A 20,002-nucleotide genomic window follows, 5' to 3' on the forward strand; every position below is an offset into this window, starting at 1 on the left:
ATGGAATAAACATAGAAAAGAGGAATTGAGCAGTTTTTTCTTTCATAGAGGAATAAGGTCTGCGTATTTGAATGAGTCAAGTATTTGAATGAGGCGAATTTACAATCAGATAGTGAAAGATTACTCATAATAGCAAGACAGAGTAAAAGCGTTTGCTTGAATTTTTTTATTCAAGGAGCTTGATTAATCGATGTTTCACAGTGAGACCTCTTCAGAGGTCTTATGCATCTGTTTAGCAAGGTTTAGGGATGCTCATTATTCGGTAGCAGGAACGGTCATTTCACGAAAATTGGTTCAGTCCCTTAAACACATAAGTTTCCCAAAGAGGCTAATAATTCTTGCTGCGTATGTAGACGAATATGAACCCTCCCTGATGCATCAAAAGCATTCCAAGGTTGTTTACCCAGTACGTGATCTACCTCCATGGTTTATCAGAATACACAGGTATGATATTTCTGTTTGGTTGGAAAATAGGATTTTTACGTAGCATGTGGTTCCTTGAACCGAAATCTTTATTCTATTTGTGGTAGGTGCAGATATTATATGGTTGCAGTAATGTGATGTGCATTACAAGATGAGGCAACATTAATTTAATGAATATGCGTTTGAAATGCAAGCAATTAAATGGATTGCTACACTGCAAATGAAAATGCACGCAATTCATTTTTTGTTATGTTTCTGGTAACCATGTTGTGAAGAAAGGTGCCTTGGCTGGTGGTGTCTCACACTTCAGCCAGCCCTAACTATACTAAGGCCAAATTCCAATAAAGACAGTAAGGACTCAATACAAAAAGGAGACAACATCACAATAAAGCAAAGTTTCAGGGCTCTTTTAAAATGCACAATAGGAGAGAAGTGACCCCTATAAAAAAGACTAAATGCAGCGGTGCCCTAAAACAGTTTAGAAAGTTGAAGATAGGAGGGAACCCCAATATGACCATGCTTTAAAAATGCCATATCGCCTTGACTTACTCACTCCACCGGACCATTCTCACCGTAGAAACGTAAAACCATGAAAATCTCAGTGTCTTGGTGTGCTTCTACTCTGATATCTAGGATTAAATGGGCAGGGTGAGTGCAAATCTACCCCTTTCATTAAGAAATAAGAGCTGATGCCGGTTTGGTTAGGGCCTTCTCACTGTATGTGACTGAATCTTAGCTATTGGGAGCTCCAAGCTTTGAAAAACCGGTAGTGCTTTATTAGCATGGCTCTAATTAAAAGGGTCAGTAAGGGCAAAGTTGCCCTTTACCCTATATTGCAGCATCTCCCTCTTGCAGTAATGATTAGAATTATTTGTTTTTTCCATAACACTTCATGCCATACATTTGTTGCTTCAAAGTGCTGGAAATAGCAGGAAAATAGACCTTTATAAGATAGAAACGTCTTCCGGAGTGTTGAAATTGTCACGCATGTGAGCTGCAAGATGCGCAATGTACTGCAAGGTACACTATGCTCACTGAGTCATTCACCTGTAAACATAAATGCTAACCATACATTAGGCAGCACCTACTCAAGTTCAAATAACATAGGAGAAACATTTAAATTGCCATCTCCAGGATAAACGGAACCGTGAAGGTGAATGATGACACTGAAAAGCCTCTAGAAATCTTTAAATATAGCCAGCAACCACCACACTTTTTTTCTCTACTTTTTAGTTACTACATGATCGCTAATCTACTGCAAATCCAGTGCCTGGGTTTATGGATAATTGATTTGCACTGAGAGATGGGAAAAGTATATGTGCTTACTGCTTACAATGGGCACCATGTTCAAAGAATTATTAGTGGAGTCCAGGTCATGCAAGTAACATTGCCTTTAGAGGCTCAGTGCCATACGTGGTCTACTGACAAACTGCCGCCCACGTTGCTCTTGACGCCAACGGAATAACTCTACACCGCCAAACCATTGACGTCTGCTCCAATAGAGTAGTTCTATTTCTTTATATGTGATCTTTGAATTCTCACTGCTCTCTACTGTTCTGATCACTTTAGTTTTTTTGTCTACATCCTCAAATTCCCTTTCTTACTCTGTTTCTCTTTTTACCCTCTTTGTATTCTAATTTTTTTGTTTTTATTGGAAGGGGGAGGCTCTCTTCCTCCATCTCTTATGAAATACAATTGTTTCACATTTTGTCTTATCTTTTCCTGAAAGAAACATGTCAATCACTCACGCAAAGAAAGTGATTCAGGGATTTTTGACTGTGCAAAGGTGGGATTGGCTACATTCTTGATTATCTTAGTCTTAGCGTTCTCTTTTTTCATTTTTTGCCTTACGTATTTGCTCATTAAAACATTTTAGTTTTCTCAATAATTTTTTTTAAATGTTTCAAGTTCAACTTTAATGTCTATATCTATCACATTCTGAGTAGGAGGCTGTCCATATTGTTTCAAATGTGTTATATTTTCCATTTGCCTCACTTAAGCCTTCAAAAAATCAGGGAGGAAAAGCTATCTTCCACTTATTGACCTTCATTGTTAAAGTGGAAAGAGTGTCTAAAGGTTTCATTATCCAGGTATTGAAGCCTTCTACTTGTTTAAACCTATCATCAACCTACTTGAAGTGTGCTGCAGACCGAGTTCTAAGGCTGCAGTCAGTGAGTCTGTTGAAACCTTAGCCCTAGATTGGCCGACGAACTGTCTAATTTTGTGCATTTTGAGGACATGTATGTTAAGCTTTTAGCGAAAAAGAATGATCGAGTGATCAGACCAAGCTATTTTTATTGGGCCATGAACCATCAAAAGGTCTTTTGTTTTTAAAAAATTAAGTCTGCTGCTACAAAGGGTAGACATTCAGTGGCCTCGTTGTCATGTAACTCATCTACCAAATCACCAAAAACATTGCGATTGTTAAATTGAATTAGCAGTGGTTCTAGGAAATCTGCAAATGAGGGGCCAAAATTAGCACTGTTACCAGTGGCCGGTAGGAGATTGGGGTTATAATTGTAGTCCCCACCTGACCATCTTTTGGATATTGTTCAAAGCAATGACTCCGCTAAGAGGAAGCCCTTTGTTTACTGATTCTTTATTGGTATATTGTCTTTAAATATGACAGCCAAACATCCTGCTTTCCTTACTATCCTTTCTTTTCAAATATTAACCATCATAAATATTAATAACTACATCCTTCCCACTCACCAATTTCTTTTTTTTTCTTACTGTATGGCCCAAAGTTCTTCTCTGGAATATCTTAAATAGGCAACATGTCCGGTACATCTAGGACGCTAACAGGTCTAGAGGGGCTTGTTTCATCGAGCTGTTGATACAACCACTGCACAACTGCACATCTGTTGGCCCTAAATGGTGGTGTGATGGTCAGCACAAGAATGACTTAACAGTCGCTGTCAACAATGGTGGTGTGCCGATAAGGTGGAAAAGACTAAAGGGGAGAGTGGACTATACAAGTACAAGCTTCTTACTCCCATCTCTGGTGAAGTGCTGCTTGTGGAGATTCACAACATGTTTTTAAATTTTCACATTGAGAACGCCCTTTGTGCAAAATGCCCTAGTTCAAGTCAGTCATACTTGCTTTGTAATGAGTTTGTACTGTAAAGAGATCACTCAAAAGGAATCTGACTTAATGTTTCCCTGTGAAACGATAAGGCCTTCAGCCTTTACCAGTGGCTTGACATCATAGCCAAAACAGGCCTTCTGAAGTGCACTAAACTGCGACCATCATGTTCTAAAAGTTCTAAATTTGCAAATATGTACAGATTTCCAGCTGAACAAACAAATGATACAATCCTTCTCAATAGAGATTAACAAGAATAATCAAAGTGAAAATCTTCACCTCCCTGGGTTTGTTAGAGTGTGTGACCAGCACCAGAACACTTGCCAAATATGGTAATCCTTGAGATTATATGTAACCAACTATTTGTCTAAAGCCTGTAACATAGTGTGATAATAATTCACTGTTAGAGACCTATTGGCATTGCTAAATGCTGACCACAGTAATTCAGCCAGACCTACTGCCTTTTTCATAGGTTTTCAGACCAGACCTATGGCATCTAGCATAATTTTTCCCTGCATACCAATCACGTCTTTTAATGTTTTTCATTGGCTTTCACCATATCCAAATCAGGCCTACCGTTCTAAGAGGGAGCTTTCCCACAAAACATCCACCAGGCACACAGACAGAGAATTACAAATGTATAAATAAAATTACAGTTGGCAAAGCAAAATACTGTTTCTCAGAAGAGGACATAACAAGGATTCTCACAGTGCAAATCTTCTATACCCACAGCTTGTGAGAGGGAATTACTAGCTACAAAACAATTGCCTACTAAAGTAATCTGTGAGATTCCATGGAACAAAATGCTTATCTGCGAGGAATTATTAGAGAGTAATAATAATCCAGCCTCAATACTTTTTGACTTTAACATGCTTTTCTCAATAAATACATGAGACTATTTTATTTTTTATAACATTTCATAATAAATAGATTAGGCAATCAGCCATGATCATTGGCTTGCCACCATAATCAACTCAGTCCAGCCGTATTGAGAATAATCTTTGCCACAAGCAAAAAAATGCAGTGCAAGCGCTCTTTTTAGTGGTAGCACACAGTCTTCCCAATCAAATCATCTAATCATTGAACCCAAAATATGGATAGATCCTTAAGTCCACTCTCAGTAGTGCTCTGAAAGGTCTTTTTCATTGATCACATTAGGTTAGGCAACCACTGTGCAGACCTAAAAATGCATTTGAATTACTGAAATCCTGTGCATGCCATACTGCTCTCAAACACACAACTGCACTCTGGAGTCCAAAGTTAGTGAAGGGAAGGAGATTGGTGCTGCTGCCAGGGAAAATCAAATACAGTTACGTGTCTTATATAAGAAAATGTGCATATCCCTGAAAGTTCAAGCTCCAGTCCATTGTAACCTTGACACTTTGTCAAGTCAAGTCAAATGATTTATATAGCGCACTACATACCCAGAGGGTCTCAAGGCGCTTGAAGAAGGGTGGGGGGATTATTTGTCGAATATCCAAGTTTTAAGTTCCTTTCTGAATGCTAGGTGATTCTGAGTGAGGCGAAGGTGCGTGGGAAGTGAGTTCCAGGTTTTAGCTGCCAGGTAGGAGAAGGATCTACCTCCCATGGTGGTTTTGTTGATGCGAGGTACAGTAGCAAGGGCTTGGTTGGAGGATCGTAGCTGGCGGGAGGGGGAGTAGAAGGAGAGTCGTGTGTTAAGGCATTCAGGTCCAAGTTCGTAGAGTGCTTTGTGTGCGTGGGTTAGGAGGCGGAAAGTAATCCTTTTATTGACGGGGAGTCAGTGGAGGTTTTTCAGGTGACCAGAGATGTGGTCTTTACGCGGGATGTGTTAGTGAGCCTTCTCTAAGGAGACATAGTGCTGCTGGCTCATGCAGCTGGATAAACATAAAATCACAGCTGAATGGTGGGGTAATATTTGTTTTCTGTGGAAGCACCAACGTCTGTCCAATAAACACAGGTACTCCTGTCAGCCAACGCAGGCGGAGCCAAAGCTCCTCTCAGAATTACTTCTGAGAGCTCTTTCTTTTCGGTTGATCACTTAAGGTATAGGCAACAGCTGTGCTGTCAAGCCAGACCTAAAAAGATAAAGAATCTGCAGCAGAAACTCAATATCGTTCATAACCATGTTAGTAAACATAGGTACCTTTTTCTCTGAGACAATATCTTTTTGTAATATCTCTGAACTCCTTCCTTTGTGAAATGAGTTGTAGTCGTCTTGTCTGAGATCTCTTTTTCATGTTGCCAACATTCCTTTATCCATAACTGCGGGCTGATATTTCTTTGAAGCATTGGGTCAATCTGGGAGTGTTTCTCCCCTAGACATCACCCCAGTCTATCTAGAGAAACATTTCATAATAAGGATGTTAAACAGGTACTACGTTTTTACACTGAACACACAAAGAAACGTACATGTGTACCGGGAGGACCTTCTTTCATGTTCATGTTCAGTTTGTGGTCTTGCATTTCTTAATGTTATGATACTAAATTGTATGAGGAGGAGAGGCAAGTCCCTGTATGGTAGCCAGCTGGGCCAATTTACATGCACACTTTGTAAGTACTAATCAGTGCATTCAGGCAATTTAACACTTGCCCAGTTTTACATCTTACATTGCCCAAGGGTGTCACCATTCCTCCTCCTATTGATGCTTTGGGATTTTTTCTAAAAGGTAGGAATGCCATTCTCTATACTATAGGAACTAGATCCATAGATGTTCTGAATTACCAATACCCACCCTGATTCCATATTTCTGCTTTGATAGTAAGCTAAACAATACTTCCAGTGTATAAAAATATATGGTACACTAATGATTTATGGAAGATGGCCAGTATTGTACACTATTTCCCATACTCTAACCTCTCTTTAAAGTTTCCCAAAACCTGGAAAGGCATGGATGTTGAGTTGCTATGGTATCAAACCAACTTTTTGAAGATTTTCTATTTAGTTATGCTGACATTTCTTTTTTCAGACATGCAGTCTCTAACTTTGGTAATCTCTCTTTTGTGCAGTTTTTTCTATTACTTCTTTAACTTTTCTATTCATCTTCCCAAATCATTTATTATGCCCTTTTTATGGTATTTGTGTAGATGTCTTTCTGACTTCATGCACTTTTGTTTTTGTCTTTGTTATTTGTATTGCACACATTTGTTTTACTTTCTTCTTCTGTCGTTGAATTTGCTTTTATATTAATTGTGCTTCTCTTAAATCACTTTCCCTGCTGTAAATTATTTTCTTTTCTGCTTTAGGAGTGACTCGAATGTACAGGGCAAGAGTACATGTTTTGTGTGTTGTAACTTACAGCATTATCTTCTACTGCCACACCTGCTTTTTTATCTCTTGCTGTTTACACTAAATCTTTAATGTTTCCATCTTTTCTTGCATGTCCTCTTCCAGTTCTCTTTTCTCCTTTGTGAACAATGAGTCTTAGAGTCCTTGCATGCTGTTTCTTCTACGGCATGAAATCTAGATCTCAATGTGCCTGTTGGGTACTACGAGTTGTAAATTGTAGGATTAGGGAACATTACATGTTTAACTTCCTGTCATCTCTTTCCTGCCTTTGACTTTATTGTAGTGGATGATAACGGCAGGGCTCGGGGCAGTAGCTCACCCATTGACTGCGGTAAGGGTGCTGAATGCTGGTGTGGACTCCACTCTCCTAATAACTTGATCAAATTATAGATTTGATACCTACCTAACAGTTTCACAAAACTAACTTCTACCCGGAATGTGGTGCTCCTAATCTCTCCCTTTAACAGGTTGCCCTGTTCCCCTGTACCTGGTGTGAACAGAATGGTAGCCAGTAGGCCATTAAATAAATGTACAGTTCTATTCTTTGTTATTGCAGATGTTTCTTATTCATAGTTATTTGAAATATGTCTGTATTAATGATGGGTGAAAGAATTCTCTACATAACTGCTGTGTCCTGGAGATCAATGTGAGCTTGTTTTTTCATGTGATGTTCTCTGTGTCTCTTAAATGTACACACGTGACTGCTAGCTTACATCCTAGAACAATACAGCGTGTTCACATCACCCATGCAGATGGCTGAAATGATTTTAAATATGGAATTACTATGTATACCCTCTTCATTGTCCCAGGCCTTGTATAAAGAAGGTGACACGCCCTTTGACACTGGCATCTTGCTGCCTCTTACTAAATGAACACAACTAAAATTTGGACTCTTACCCTCCCCTTGTGGGAGGGTACAAGATTGCCACACTCTCTCCAACACCTCCTTTTTGTTTTTTCAAGTCTCTACAGAGGTATCCTACCTTAAGAGGGGCTGCTGGTAAGTATGTACACACTGTTGTTCTGGTTTTATGTCTCTTTTACACGGATTGCGCTGTTCATATAAAAGCACTAGGCCAGGAAAGCAGTGGGCCACACATAATGCCGAATATAGCCCATTGTGGTGTGCAAGGAAGCATAAGTTGCATACCAAGTAATCACAACTGTATATTGCTGTTTGGGGCCCTCATCTTACAAGATGGTTTATGTTACCCCCATTTTTCCTGTGACTGGATCCACGAAGAGTGGTACTGAGGAAAGGGTTACTGCTGCTATGTGACAAATGGGAAGTTAGTCGGTCACTCAAAGATCAGGAGTCAGGCTTTCGTATAAGGGCAGCATACCAGAATTACATTGATATGCATTGCCCCGCACGAGGAAAAACGAAACATGCCGGCCAGTAGCAGCATACGTCTCCCCATTCCCACTTCTCTGCTGCATCATCCACCAAACTGCTTTAGTTAGCCCTTAGTGGTGCATGCTCATTTAGAGGGGGGCAGGTCCCAGCACTTCTCCCAGGTGGCGATCTATCACGTCCCACAAATAGGTCTTACAAATCATTCAGCATAGCTGTGATCTATCTTTTCTTTTTGCCTTGCCAAACATTTCCCTCACATTAGAGAGAATTTCAGAAGAGCACCTGTACATTCACCTGCAGGAAGTGCTAGCCTTTCTCTCCAAGGGTGCTCTCTTAAGGGAAATGGACTAGGTAAAAAAAGAGGGTTGTTACTTTCATTATTTTCTTGTGCTGAAAAAGGACTGGGATGTACGACCTACTATTTTGGACCTTTGACCTCTAAATGTCTCCCTAAGGAATGACAAATACAAAATGCTCATGATGACCCACCTCCTGTCTCCCCTGGACACTGGTGTCCATGGTCCGGCAGGATGTGTATTTTATATACCCATCCTGCAGTCCCAGAGACATTACCGGTGCTAAATATTGGGCCAGAAGCATTTTCAGTTTGCTGTGCTCTCTTTTAGCCTCACCAATGCCCCTTTGGTATTTACGAAAATGTTGGCAGTCGTTGAAGTCTGTCTTCGGAATTCGGGGACATACTGGTCTTTCTTTACCTCAACAACTGGCTGTTGAAGGTGGGCCCACCATAGTCCGTCGTAGACCACGTCCTTATAATGACAAAACTCCTGACATCATTAGAATTCACTGTCAATGAGCTGAAGTTGCATCTGACTCCTTCACAGAGGCTTCCATTCATGGGAGCTTTCTTGGACACAGTGCAGTTCCAGGCCTTCCCTCCGCTGTCATGAGTTCTGGACTTTCAGACTATGATCTCAATGTTTTAGCCTTGATCCTGGATCAAAGTGCGGGCAGCAATGCTGAAAGTTCTCGACCTCTCAACCTACTGTATCCTCCTTGCCCGCTAAACTAGACCGCATATGCGAGTTCTGCAATGGAATCTGAAGTTCCAATGGACCCTGAATTGAAAACATTTGGGGGAGGCCATCCAGATTTTGGAGGAGATAGCTTGCAAAATGCAGTGGTGGCACTCAAACAAAATTGGTCCATTGGCAGGACCCTCTCCCTGCCCTACCCAGAACTGATGTTGGTGATGGTTGCGTCCCTGCTGGCCATGGAAAGCCATCTGATGGAGGTGGAGCTCAATGGACTTTGATCTCCAGCAGGAGCTCAGATCCACATCAGTCTGTTAGAGTTGCAATTCATACAACTGGCTGTATAGGCATTCCTGATGTTCATCCAGGAGACACTAATGCAGTTCTGACATATGGCACCACTGCCATGTGGTATAGCAACAGACAAGGGGGAGTTGGGTCCCTAGACCTCTGCCTGGAGACTGTGCCCCTTGCGATTGTTGGATCGCCAGGCCCTTTCCCTGATCGTGAATCTCATGGCAGTGTTCCTGAATGCCAGAGAAGACAAGCTGAGAAGGAAGCATTTGAGATGGCACCGGGCATCTTCCAACAGTGGGAAGAAACCTAGCGAGGTCATTTTGCCTTTGTTGAAAACACTCCATGTCGAACATTTCGCACGTTGTAGTTTCTGCAAGAATGTTCATTGGGAGATGCATTCTGGCTGGAATGAAACATTGAACACACACCCCTGTCTTCCCTGCTGGGCCCAAGTCATCCTGGTGTGGCTCTATATTGGGCCAAGAGTGTGGTACCTGGAATTTCTGGGTGTGTGCATCTGTCCTCTGACCAGGCTAACACGTCAGAAGGCTCTTTTGTAATAGCAACATGGAAGGGTCCTCCACCCGAATCTGCTCAATCTACAACTACATGCGTGGAGATTGAGCGGTGGCAGCTGAATGCTTTTGACTTGCTGTCTGAGGTGATGAGTATCATCCTTGCTATAAAGTCCATTTATGCCAGACACTGGGAGACATTTGTGGCCTGGTGAGACACTTTTAAAATTGATCCCTGGCCGATTTAATTTTGTTTGTTTTATTTTTAGCCCAGTAAGGCCTTGCAGTGGGCACTGTAAAGGGTTATTTGCCAGGCCTATCTGCGTTTACTGGCCCAACCTGGATCTTGCTTGAATCACCTTTTTATAATGAGATTTGTTTAAAGTGTTACACACCTGTTCACTCAAAAACTGTAACTTGGTCTTGACGTTTCACATGTGTGTTCCCTTTGAGCCAATGTATAGTTGCTAAATGCATCTCCTTACTTTGAAGACTGTCTTCTTCATTGCGATTACGTCAGCTCCTCACCTGAATGAGCTCCTGACACTTTCAGTGCAACCCTCAATCATCACCTTTTTCCCTTAGAAGTTGGTGCTGAGGGCTCGGGTGGCACTATTACCAACATAATTCACTTGCTTTTTCTCAGGGGGATGCATCACCCTGCCTGTATTCGTTGTTCTCGATCTTCTCTCGAAAGTGGAGGAGAGGCACCATAGACAGGATGCAAAAGGTTAAGTTTGATCATTGATCATACTAAGGAACACCGTCTGTACAATCATTTTTTTGTGGATGTGCAGAAATGCACCCTCTCGAAGGAGAAAGTCCCCTGCATCAATATCTGCCATGCACTGGCCACGAAAAGCGCACATTCCACCATAGCTAAGGCTGCTGCCACTGAATAGCCTCGTGGAGTGTCTGTCTTTGACATCTTGTAGTCTGCGACATTGGTGTCAGTGAATTCTTTTCAGAAACACTATTGCCTTAACTGCCAGGTCCAACGGAATGACACTTCACCCGTTCAATCCTGCAGAACTTTTTGGTCTGAGTCCAGTCTACAGACCATCCACCAGCGGAGCTACTGCTTTGGTATCTGTTCTAAAGTGAGAAATCTGTAGTTAGATGTATCCATTAGAAATGCAAGTTATTTACCTTTGGTAAAGCTCTTTCTGGTGGGTACTCTATTTAACTGCAGATTTCTCACAGATCTCCCACTTCTTTGTTCTGTGGAGTGCCCTCTTTTTAACATCAAAAAAGGTCCCAAGTTAGAAATAAGCACACTGGTACCAACTGTTGTTCATTCTCTATGTCTGAGGGCACGAAAAAGGGAATGTAAAACATATGTCATTGTGCGGGGGTAGCCTTCTCAGTAATTTTTTTGGGCCAGATGGATCCAATGCAGAGCAGCACCATGCCATCTAGAGGCGTGCAGGAGCACTGCTAATGTAAAGCTTCCATATCCAGTCTGTCACCTTTGGAGTTGTTTAAGGGAAGAAATTTGTGGTTAAATAGAGTGTCCTCAAGAAAGAGCTTTATCAGTGTAAATAACTTGTTCTTCTAGCGCTCCAGTGTTTCCTTGAGCTTGGAAACTTCTGGCTGACAATATTCAGACTCTTCTCCTGGTCCATTTTTCTCTTGAGAAGCACTAGTTACATGCTCAGATGGAATGGCAGCCTTCCTATTTGTGATTCCTTAAACTTAGCCTCGCAAAGTCAGACATCTCAGTCTCAATAATCTGGAGTTAATATTTTTCATTTATCCAGTTCAGATCTCCCAGATGATGTTTCAGGATCAGCAGTGGTGGATCAACCAGTAAGACCTCAAGAGCATAGTTGTCCTGGATTCCTAGTATGAAGACCTGGAGAGCTAAAGTTGATTCATTTGCAGCCCTGGGTCTCTGGTCTCTCCAAGAAGCAGTTGTCTTTCATTCCGGTAACATGTCTTGGCCATCTTGAGACTATTGCTGATTTTCTCCTCAGATCAGGAGGAAGAGAGCTCAACATCACGGCTGACAATCGGGGTTGGAAAAGCAGAAATGAACCACTAGAGAAGATCCCGCTGTAACTTCCTGGCCTAGCATCAGTCTTCCTTCATTGAATAGAATGCATTTTGATGCTATGTGGCCCTCATATATCTTGTGCAGGTGAATGTTACACCAGACACCCAGAGACTAATGCTTAAGTCTTTTGAGGCATTCTCCCTGCCACTCAATAACATTGTGAAGATCAGCTGATGTTTTGGGATTTCAATTGTGGACTTATCTGCTTAAAATGAAAAGTCTCTAATATGGATGACTCTATGTAAGGAGGTAGTGTATTAGAGTTCTGGTGGCTCAATATTGGATAAGGAAACCTCCTCCTATATTCCACCAGGCACTAGATTATATCCTCTAATTATCTCATCTCTCATGTTTGCTGATGAGTACTATCTTAATTAATCCTTGCTAGAATGTGCATTACTTTTTGGTGCCTTTCAGGAGTTGGGAAGATCATCCATTGAATATTTATTTCAATAGTGGGCTTTAATTTCTTGATGTACTGCCCAGTCTCTGCTTGCCAACTTGTCATGCCCTGGAGTGCTTTGACTCACCTAGAGCGAGCTTCCTTTTCGGATCTAATAGTTCATCCTTAACAGTCTAATTGACAGCTACTAGAGATATTAGGCAACCTTGGATAGTAGGATTCTTGAGCTCTTGCCTGCTCCACAGATTTGGATTGACACAGATTGTGTTTGTCAGTTCCATAGTTCCATCCCAGTAATCCATCTCAGGGGTGCCCACACAATCACTTTTGCATAGCAGACATTCCAGGATGACTTTTATGAGCTGCTTCGGGAAATGTTTCTTTCAAACCTGACGGTGGTACGCATTTCCCATCTTTAAACAATAGCACTCCTTCAATCTCAAATCTTTCTGAAAGTAGAACAAACTGGAAATACTCTACAGAAGCTTCCTTATACTTGGACCAGCCATTTACCACCCACATCCATTGTAAATGCAGTTCAGAATCAGACTTATCTGCTTCAAACCATTATGCTTTAGAGACTAAATAATAAAAAAACACTCACTACAGTAGTGATACAGTGTCCTTCATCAATCTCCTCAAAATCTTCAGATGATCCAACTGGTAATCTGAACAAGAAGTTTTTTAACAAGAACCTGCTTCCTCAGATATAGGGCGGTGATTTTGATCTTGGCGGAAGGTCCTACACGGTTACCCCATACCTACGTTCAGCTACCAGCAACATCCTAGAAGCCAACTTAACATTCCACATATATTTCCCAGTCACTTGAGAAAGAACAGCGTCCACGCCATACGTGCTTGCATCAACTGTGATTACGCATGCCTTCCTCATACAAAGAGTATTTAGTGTGGGAGCATTGCAATCAAATACTTACTGCGGTTCCTCTCCTATTCAAAATCTGCACCCTTACGCACTAACATTCTTAAAGGTTCCATTTACTTAGCAAATTGCAAACAAATTTGTTGAAATAGTCTCATAAACCAGAGAACGAAAGTAACTTTTCTGGTCGGCTAGAGCCTCTTTGAGAACAATACCATCAACAGAGGTTGTGCAAAGTAAATAGTCTACCTTCTCACAAAACAGTTTGCATTTTGCCTCTTTCAAGGTGAGCTTTTTTCCTGTAGCCTAGTGTACACCCATTCATATGCTTCATGTGCTCAATTCATTTTTTGAAAAAATCCAAATATCATCTTGAAAACATTTAGCAAACGTCTTTGTAGTCTTTAAACTTGATACATTGCATGCTGATACACTGGGGCTGCAGATGCTGAGCCAAACAGCATTATTTTAAATCGGAAAATACCTTGTGGAGTGTGAAAAGCTGTGAGATGGCAATATTCCTGAGTAAACAAAAGTTGGTGTTATGGCGAACAGAGGTCCTGCGCGGAAAATACGTTTGCACCTCCCAGATTAGTAAATAGTTTGTTCATTTTGGCCAATGGATGACAGCCAAATAAAATAGTGGCATTCAAAGCTTGTAGGTTTACACATAACCTAAGACTAGATGTAGTAAATAAGGAGAAATCCAAGATATATATAGATAAGTCCAGGATTTATTCAGCTGCAGCACAGTACTTCCAAACATCAGGTTGACAATGCCAGTATATCTATTCAGATCATAACAATTCTAAATGGAACCAAATGGATAGTGTGCATGTGCAACATAGAACAAAGGTTCTATTAAAAGGGAAATATATACAGGGTTGGTTTAAAAGGGAAATACCAAGAAGTCAGAATATAACACATCTTTTCCCTTAAAGAAAAGAAAAGACATTAATCTTACAAACTGTATGTTCAAACATCAGTGTACGTACGTAAAAACAACTATGGTACACATTTTGAAACTCTTCTAACATTCCATCTTTTCCCATCTTGAGTGACAACACTATTATGAAAAACTCGCACAACTTTCATTGGCTTACCAAATTTGCTCTCTCCTTTAGCAATGAAACCTGGTTTGCGAATCCTGACAACATCTCCAACCATGAATTCTGGTTGTCTGACTTTCATTCTAGAATCATAATCGGATTTGTACTTATTTTGTTTTACCTCCACTCTTCCAGCCACATCCTTAATATTCACATCAGTAACTTGCTGACTACAACTTTTCTTAAACCACCAAGGACATAATCCCGAAACAGGATCTCTACCTTTTAGTAAGCGGAAAGGAGAGACTTCAGTAGTGGCATGAGGTGTAATACGGTATAGCCATAATTTCTCTCTCAACTTATCTTTCCACAGACCTCCTGATTTGCGGGCCCAAATCAAATCTTCCTTGAAGACTCTATTATATCTCTCCACTAGTCCATTACCTTGTGGTTCATAAAGAGCTGTGGTACAATGCTTAATGCCATACGTATTCAAGAACTCTGACATAAGTGAGGACTTGAACTGTACCCCATTATCTGATACAATACACTCAGGAGAACCTTCTCTGGAAAAAATCTCTTTTAAAAACAGAATAACACTCTCAGTATTTGGATGTGGCACTAGTTTGACCTCGGGCCACTTTGAATGATAGTCCACAGCAACAATGGCAAACCTACATTCCTGTGGTAAGAAATTGAAAGGACCTGCTATATCAATCCCTAACTTCTGCCACGGATGATCAGGCCACTTTACAGGAACTAAAGGTGCAGGATCACACTTACACGATTTATCACTCTCAATGCACTCAGGACATTCCCTGACATATCTATCCACTACTCTGTCAACCCCTGGCCACCAGAAATTGGACCTAATGAGTCTTTTCATAGAAGACATTCCCATATGACATTCATGACTCATTTGTAAAATCACACTTCTTATAGCTAACGGTGGAATACATTTCCCAGCTCTGAACAAAAGTTCTCCTTCAATGGCCAACTCATCTGCAACGTTGTAGAATGGTGTGATCTCAGCAGGAATACATTCTTTAGAAGGCCATCCTAACTTCACATGGTCTCTGACCTTACATAGCAAATCATCCTCATCCATACCCCTCTTCCACATATCTTCCGATATCACTTTGTATTTTTCTGAAAACATTTCAGAAACACTTGTTACCACCTCTGTATCCTCTTCATCTCCAGAGCTAGTACATGGCAATCTAGACAAACAGTCCGCAGTTACATTCAGCTTCCCAGGTACATATTCAATGTCAAAACTATATTCTTGCAGACGTGACATCAATCTTGCAATGCGAGCTGTGGCATTTAACCCTCCACCAGGTGAGAGAATGCTCACCAATGGTTTGTGATCAGTGCGTATGAGGAATCTTGCACCCCAAATATAATTACGGAAATGCTCAACGCCCCATACACATCCTAACAATTCCTTTTCTATGACAGCATACCGTCTTTCAGTTTGATTCAACGATCTAGATGCAAACGCAACGTTCCAATCCTCCTTTCCAGAGCGTTGTGAAAGTACACAACCTAACCCATAAAGACTGGCATCCACTGTCAAAATGCAAAGTTTATTCAAACAAAAAGGCCTTAAAGTAGGTGCAGACACCATATCGAGTTTGACACTTTCGAAAGCATCTTGTTGTTTAGAACCCCACAAAAACTCTACCTCCTTCCTCGTTAGTTCCCTTAACGGCTCCATCTTGGTCGCAAAGTTTGCAATAAACTTACTGTAATATTCACACAGTCCTAAGAACGACAACAACTTGTCCTTACAATCTGGTGCAGGAGCCTTTAAAATAGCATCTACCAAAGATTTTTTTGGAGCAACACCATTACCAGAGATGGTGTGTCCCAAATATTCTATAGTTTTTTGAAACAACTTACACTTCTTACTCTTAATAGTAAGTCCAAACCTATCTAACATTTTGCATACATTCCTCAGATGCTCCATGTGTGTCTCATCATTCTTGGAGAAAACCAAAATATCATCTTGGAAGCACTTCACGTACTCACTCATGTCCTTAAATATATGATACATAGATCTCTGAAAAACAGAGGCTGCCGACGCCAAACCGAACGGCATACGTTTAAACTGGAACAATCCCTGGGGTGTAATAAAAGCAGTGAGATGGCGTGACTCTTCTGCTAACACAACCTGATGATACGCCGATCTCAAATCCAACGTGGAGAATATAACACCACCCCCCAGCATACTCACAACTTCGTTGATATTGGGCAGGGGGTGACAGTCTACAACTATGTTTGCATTAAGCGCTCTCAAATCAATGCACAACCTCAAAGATTTGTCAGGTTTGCGTGCCAAAACCATTGGCGAAACCCATTCGGATGACTCAATTTCTTCTATGACATCATTTTTTAACATATCATTAAGTGCATCACTTAATTCTTCTCTAACATTAAGTGGTACCGGCCTAAGTTTTTGTACAACCGGCATAGCTCGTTGTTTAAGCTTGATGACATGAGTGAAACCACTTAATTTTCCTAATTTGTCAGAAAACACACAGGGAAACTCATCCGACAAAATCTTCCAAACATTATTCTCTTCTACTGACCTGATACTATCTTCTGACATATCACTATCATATGACACCATTACAGGATCTTTGTTACGTGGATTCAATGTAATGTGGAGTCTGAATTGATCCCGCCACCCCAGAACATTCACTCCCTTCACAGCCACATACAGTTTGATAAATGCAGATTGATCTTTAAAATAAATCATGGAGGCAATGTATCCTATAAAATCAATACTGGATTCGTTGAAACCTTTTGCCATAATGTCAGGAGGACACAACTCACTTTTAGGAATTATGTTCTTGTACATTTCATCAAAATACTTTTCAGTTATAATGGTCCAAGGAGACCCGGAATCAGCCATCAATTCTAACTCTACTCCTTTAAACTTAACAACACATTTAGGAGACTCCAAATAATCCTCCTCAAGCAAACTTATACTTATAATGGACACAATCATACCACTTACTCTGTTAGATTCATCAGACACAGTATGTTCATATCTAACCAGACTTGAATCATAGTCTGTTTCATCTCTCACACAAGAAACTTCCTTTTTCTTGAAAAAATTACCTTTATCCCCACCTTTCTTTTTATCTTCTCTACATGAGTTGGAAAAATGACCTATTTTTCCACACTTGTTGCACTCTTTGCCTAAAGCAGGGCAAAATTTAAACGTAGCAACGTGATTGTAACTCCCACATCTAAAACATACAATGCGGCTACGTGGTCCAAATTTTTGGCTTGGTGAACCTCTTGCAACATTGTTCATTGCACAAACTTCTTCAGTTAACTTATTACTCTTACTGCTCTTATTACTCGTCTCCTCTATTGTCTTCATCCACTTGTTAGACTGTTCAAAAGCCTTAGCAGTAGAGATACACTCCAACAAAGTTGGATTGCCTACAATCCACAGTTGTTCTTGTGTTTTCTTGCACTTAACATTTACAATAATATTATCTCTAAGCATCTCATCCGTCATATCACCAAAATTACATGGCATCACTAAAGCTCTTAAACCTGTTAAAAAATCATCAAAAGATTCATTTTCTCTTTGTGTTCTGGTGTAAAACTTGTACCGGTTTAAGGCTATACTAGTGGTAGGTTTAAAGCGTGTTTCTACACGAAGCATAGCTTCATCAAAAACCCCATTATCACCAGGAACAGCTGGTAAATTTCTGAAAATAGCCTGTCCCTCAGATCCCAAACAATGTAAAAAAATGTTTTTCTTCCTTTCATTTCCCATCCTTTCTCCATCAATGGCTTTTAAATAAGTCATAAACTCCTCCTTCCATCTGTTCCATGGAATGGGAGGATCACCCTTGTTTTGCAAAAATTTAGAAGGAGGGTCGAACTGCATGTTAATTAATAAATGGAAGTATCACAGCAATAAACAACCAAACCAAAAATAATACCAATAACAATGTAAATAATGATAACACACTAAGAACTAAGTTGCACTGGTTGCTACAACTTAATGTCAATTAAGCTAATGAGTACACATGCTGTGTACATCAGCGAAATTGAAATGATCATCGGCGTAGGATTCAACTTCTAATCTGTGGTAATTTCTTTGTGGTAGTTGCTTATGTCAGTTTCACACGCGTTCCTAACAGCTTTAGGTGAACGCGTTTCCAAATACCTTCAAACACGTTGTAATGCAAAATCCCCTCTTCAGTAGCGCTTGGATGTAGCCTTGTTTATAGATACCTTCAGTTTTTTGTAGTTAAATGATGCTCGTTTTCCGTAGCACTGAACGAAGCAAAAGTAAACAAATATGGCCGCTGTCGACGCAATGCGCATTACGTCATGCGCTGCGTGCAGCTTCCTTCGTTGTCATGGGCACAGCTTGTCTCACAGCGCACGCGTTACCTTAGATACAGCATTTCCAGCGGCGCATGCAAACTGTAACGAAGAGTCCGATCTTGAAGGTAAACACATTAAAATAAAGCGTAAAAGTTAGTAAAAAGTACTGGATTACCAAGGAAAAGTTCCAAAACAGCGCAATTTCTGTAGAATGACGAAGAAATCTGCAGGCATGTAGAAAATTGTAATCCCTTGAAATAAATCCACAATGAGGAAGTAGAAACACGAAAATTTTGTTGAATCTTTCCCAAAAAAGATTTACAGGTCACATTCCAGATCACTCTTGAAACAATGGATTCTGGAGGAAAAACAAAGTACTTTTGGAGCATAAATCTTAATCCAAAAGCTTCTGGAAATGGTTAAATACTGCAAAGAGCTCAAAAATTTCCCAAAATTCCAGTTTTGTACCACACCTGTGCTGCTGATGTAAAAGTAGTAGGTACAGATCCCACCCTCGTCGCCAATTTTGTAGTAAATAAGGAGAAATCCAAGATATATATAGATAAGTCCAGGATTTATTCAGCTGCAGCACAGTACTTCCAAACATCAGGTTGACAATGCCAGTATATCTATTCAGATCATAACAATTCTAAATGGAACCAAATGGATAGTGTGCATGTGCAACATAGAACAAAGGTTCTATTAAAAGGGAAATATATACAGGGTTGGTTTAAAAGGGAAATACCAAGAAGTCAGAATATAACACTAGATTTACAGGCCAAAATTATAGGAGATAGCCATTCAGAGAGAGTACTCAGTGTCCTCATTGAAGTTGTATTTAACTAAGCCTTCAAGAATTTCTCCCAACTCTATGATCATGGGAACACTGGTTGTGCACCCTTTTTTGAGTTTGATCTAATGCATAAATCCTTACTATCATTTTCCCCAACTCTTGGGAAAAACGTCTTGGAAATGTTTCGCAACCGTATCTCCACCTCCAGATCCTTTCACCAACAAAACTTGTTTCTTTCCTCTTGGAGTTAACACAATATCAGGTTCCACTGGTCTGTACATCCTAGAACCTTTACTCCTTTGCTGGCAACAAATAGCTCAATGGCTGCTGTATGGTCTTTAATGGTTATATCAACTCTAGCAAAACCCACACATGCAAAAAGATTCTATGATAATTTCTGCTGAATCCAGATTTCCCTCCATTAACAATCTGTTACTGATTTTGAAAACATTGTCAAGTACCAATGGTCCAAGGTGATCCTGAATCCTCCATTAGGGTGCATTTTTAAGTAGTAATCTT

General features: G+C 40.4%; 1 protein-coding gene across 9 annotated transcripts in view; it reads left to right on the forward strand.

Annotated features, from left to right (window-relative positions):
- Positions 1-20,002, forward strand: part of PPIP5K1 (diphosphoinositol pentakisphosphate kinase 1) — a 1,319,084-nt gene that overhangs the window by 751,965 nt on the left and 547,117 nt on the right. Inside the window, exon 17 of one of the 9 annotated variants that reach the window (XM_086958191.1) lies at positions 7,060-7,107. The exons of the other annotated variants lie outside the window; for them this stretch is intronic. Coding sequence (XP_086814317.1) covers positions 7,060-7,107 — 48 coding nt within the window. The remainder of the gene's footprint in view (positions 1-7,059; positions 7,108-20,002) is intronic. 9 annotated transcript variants of the gene reach the window in all.

This window comes from Lissotriton vulgaris, chromosome 2_1, assembly GCF_964263255.1.
Source record: "Lissotriton vulgaris chromosome 2_1, aLisVul1.2, whole genome shotgun sequence".
NCBI classification, from domain to species: Eukaryota; Metazoa; Chordata; class Amphibia; order Caudata; family Salamandridae; genus Lissotriton; species Lissotriton vulgaris.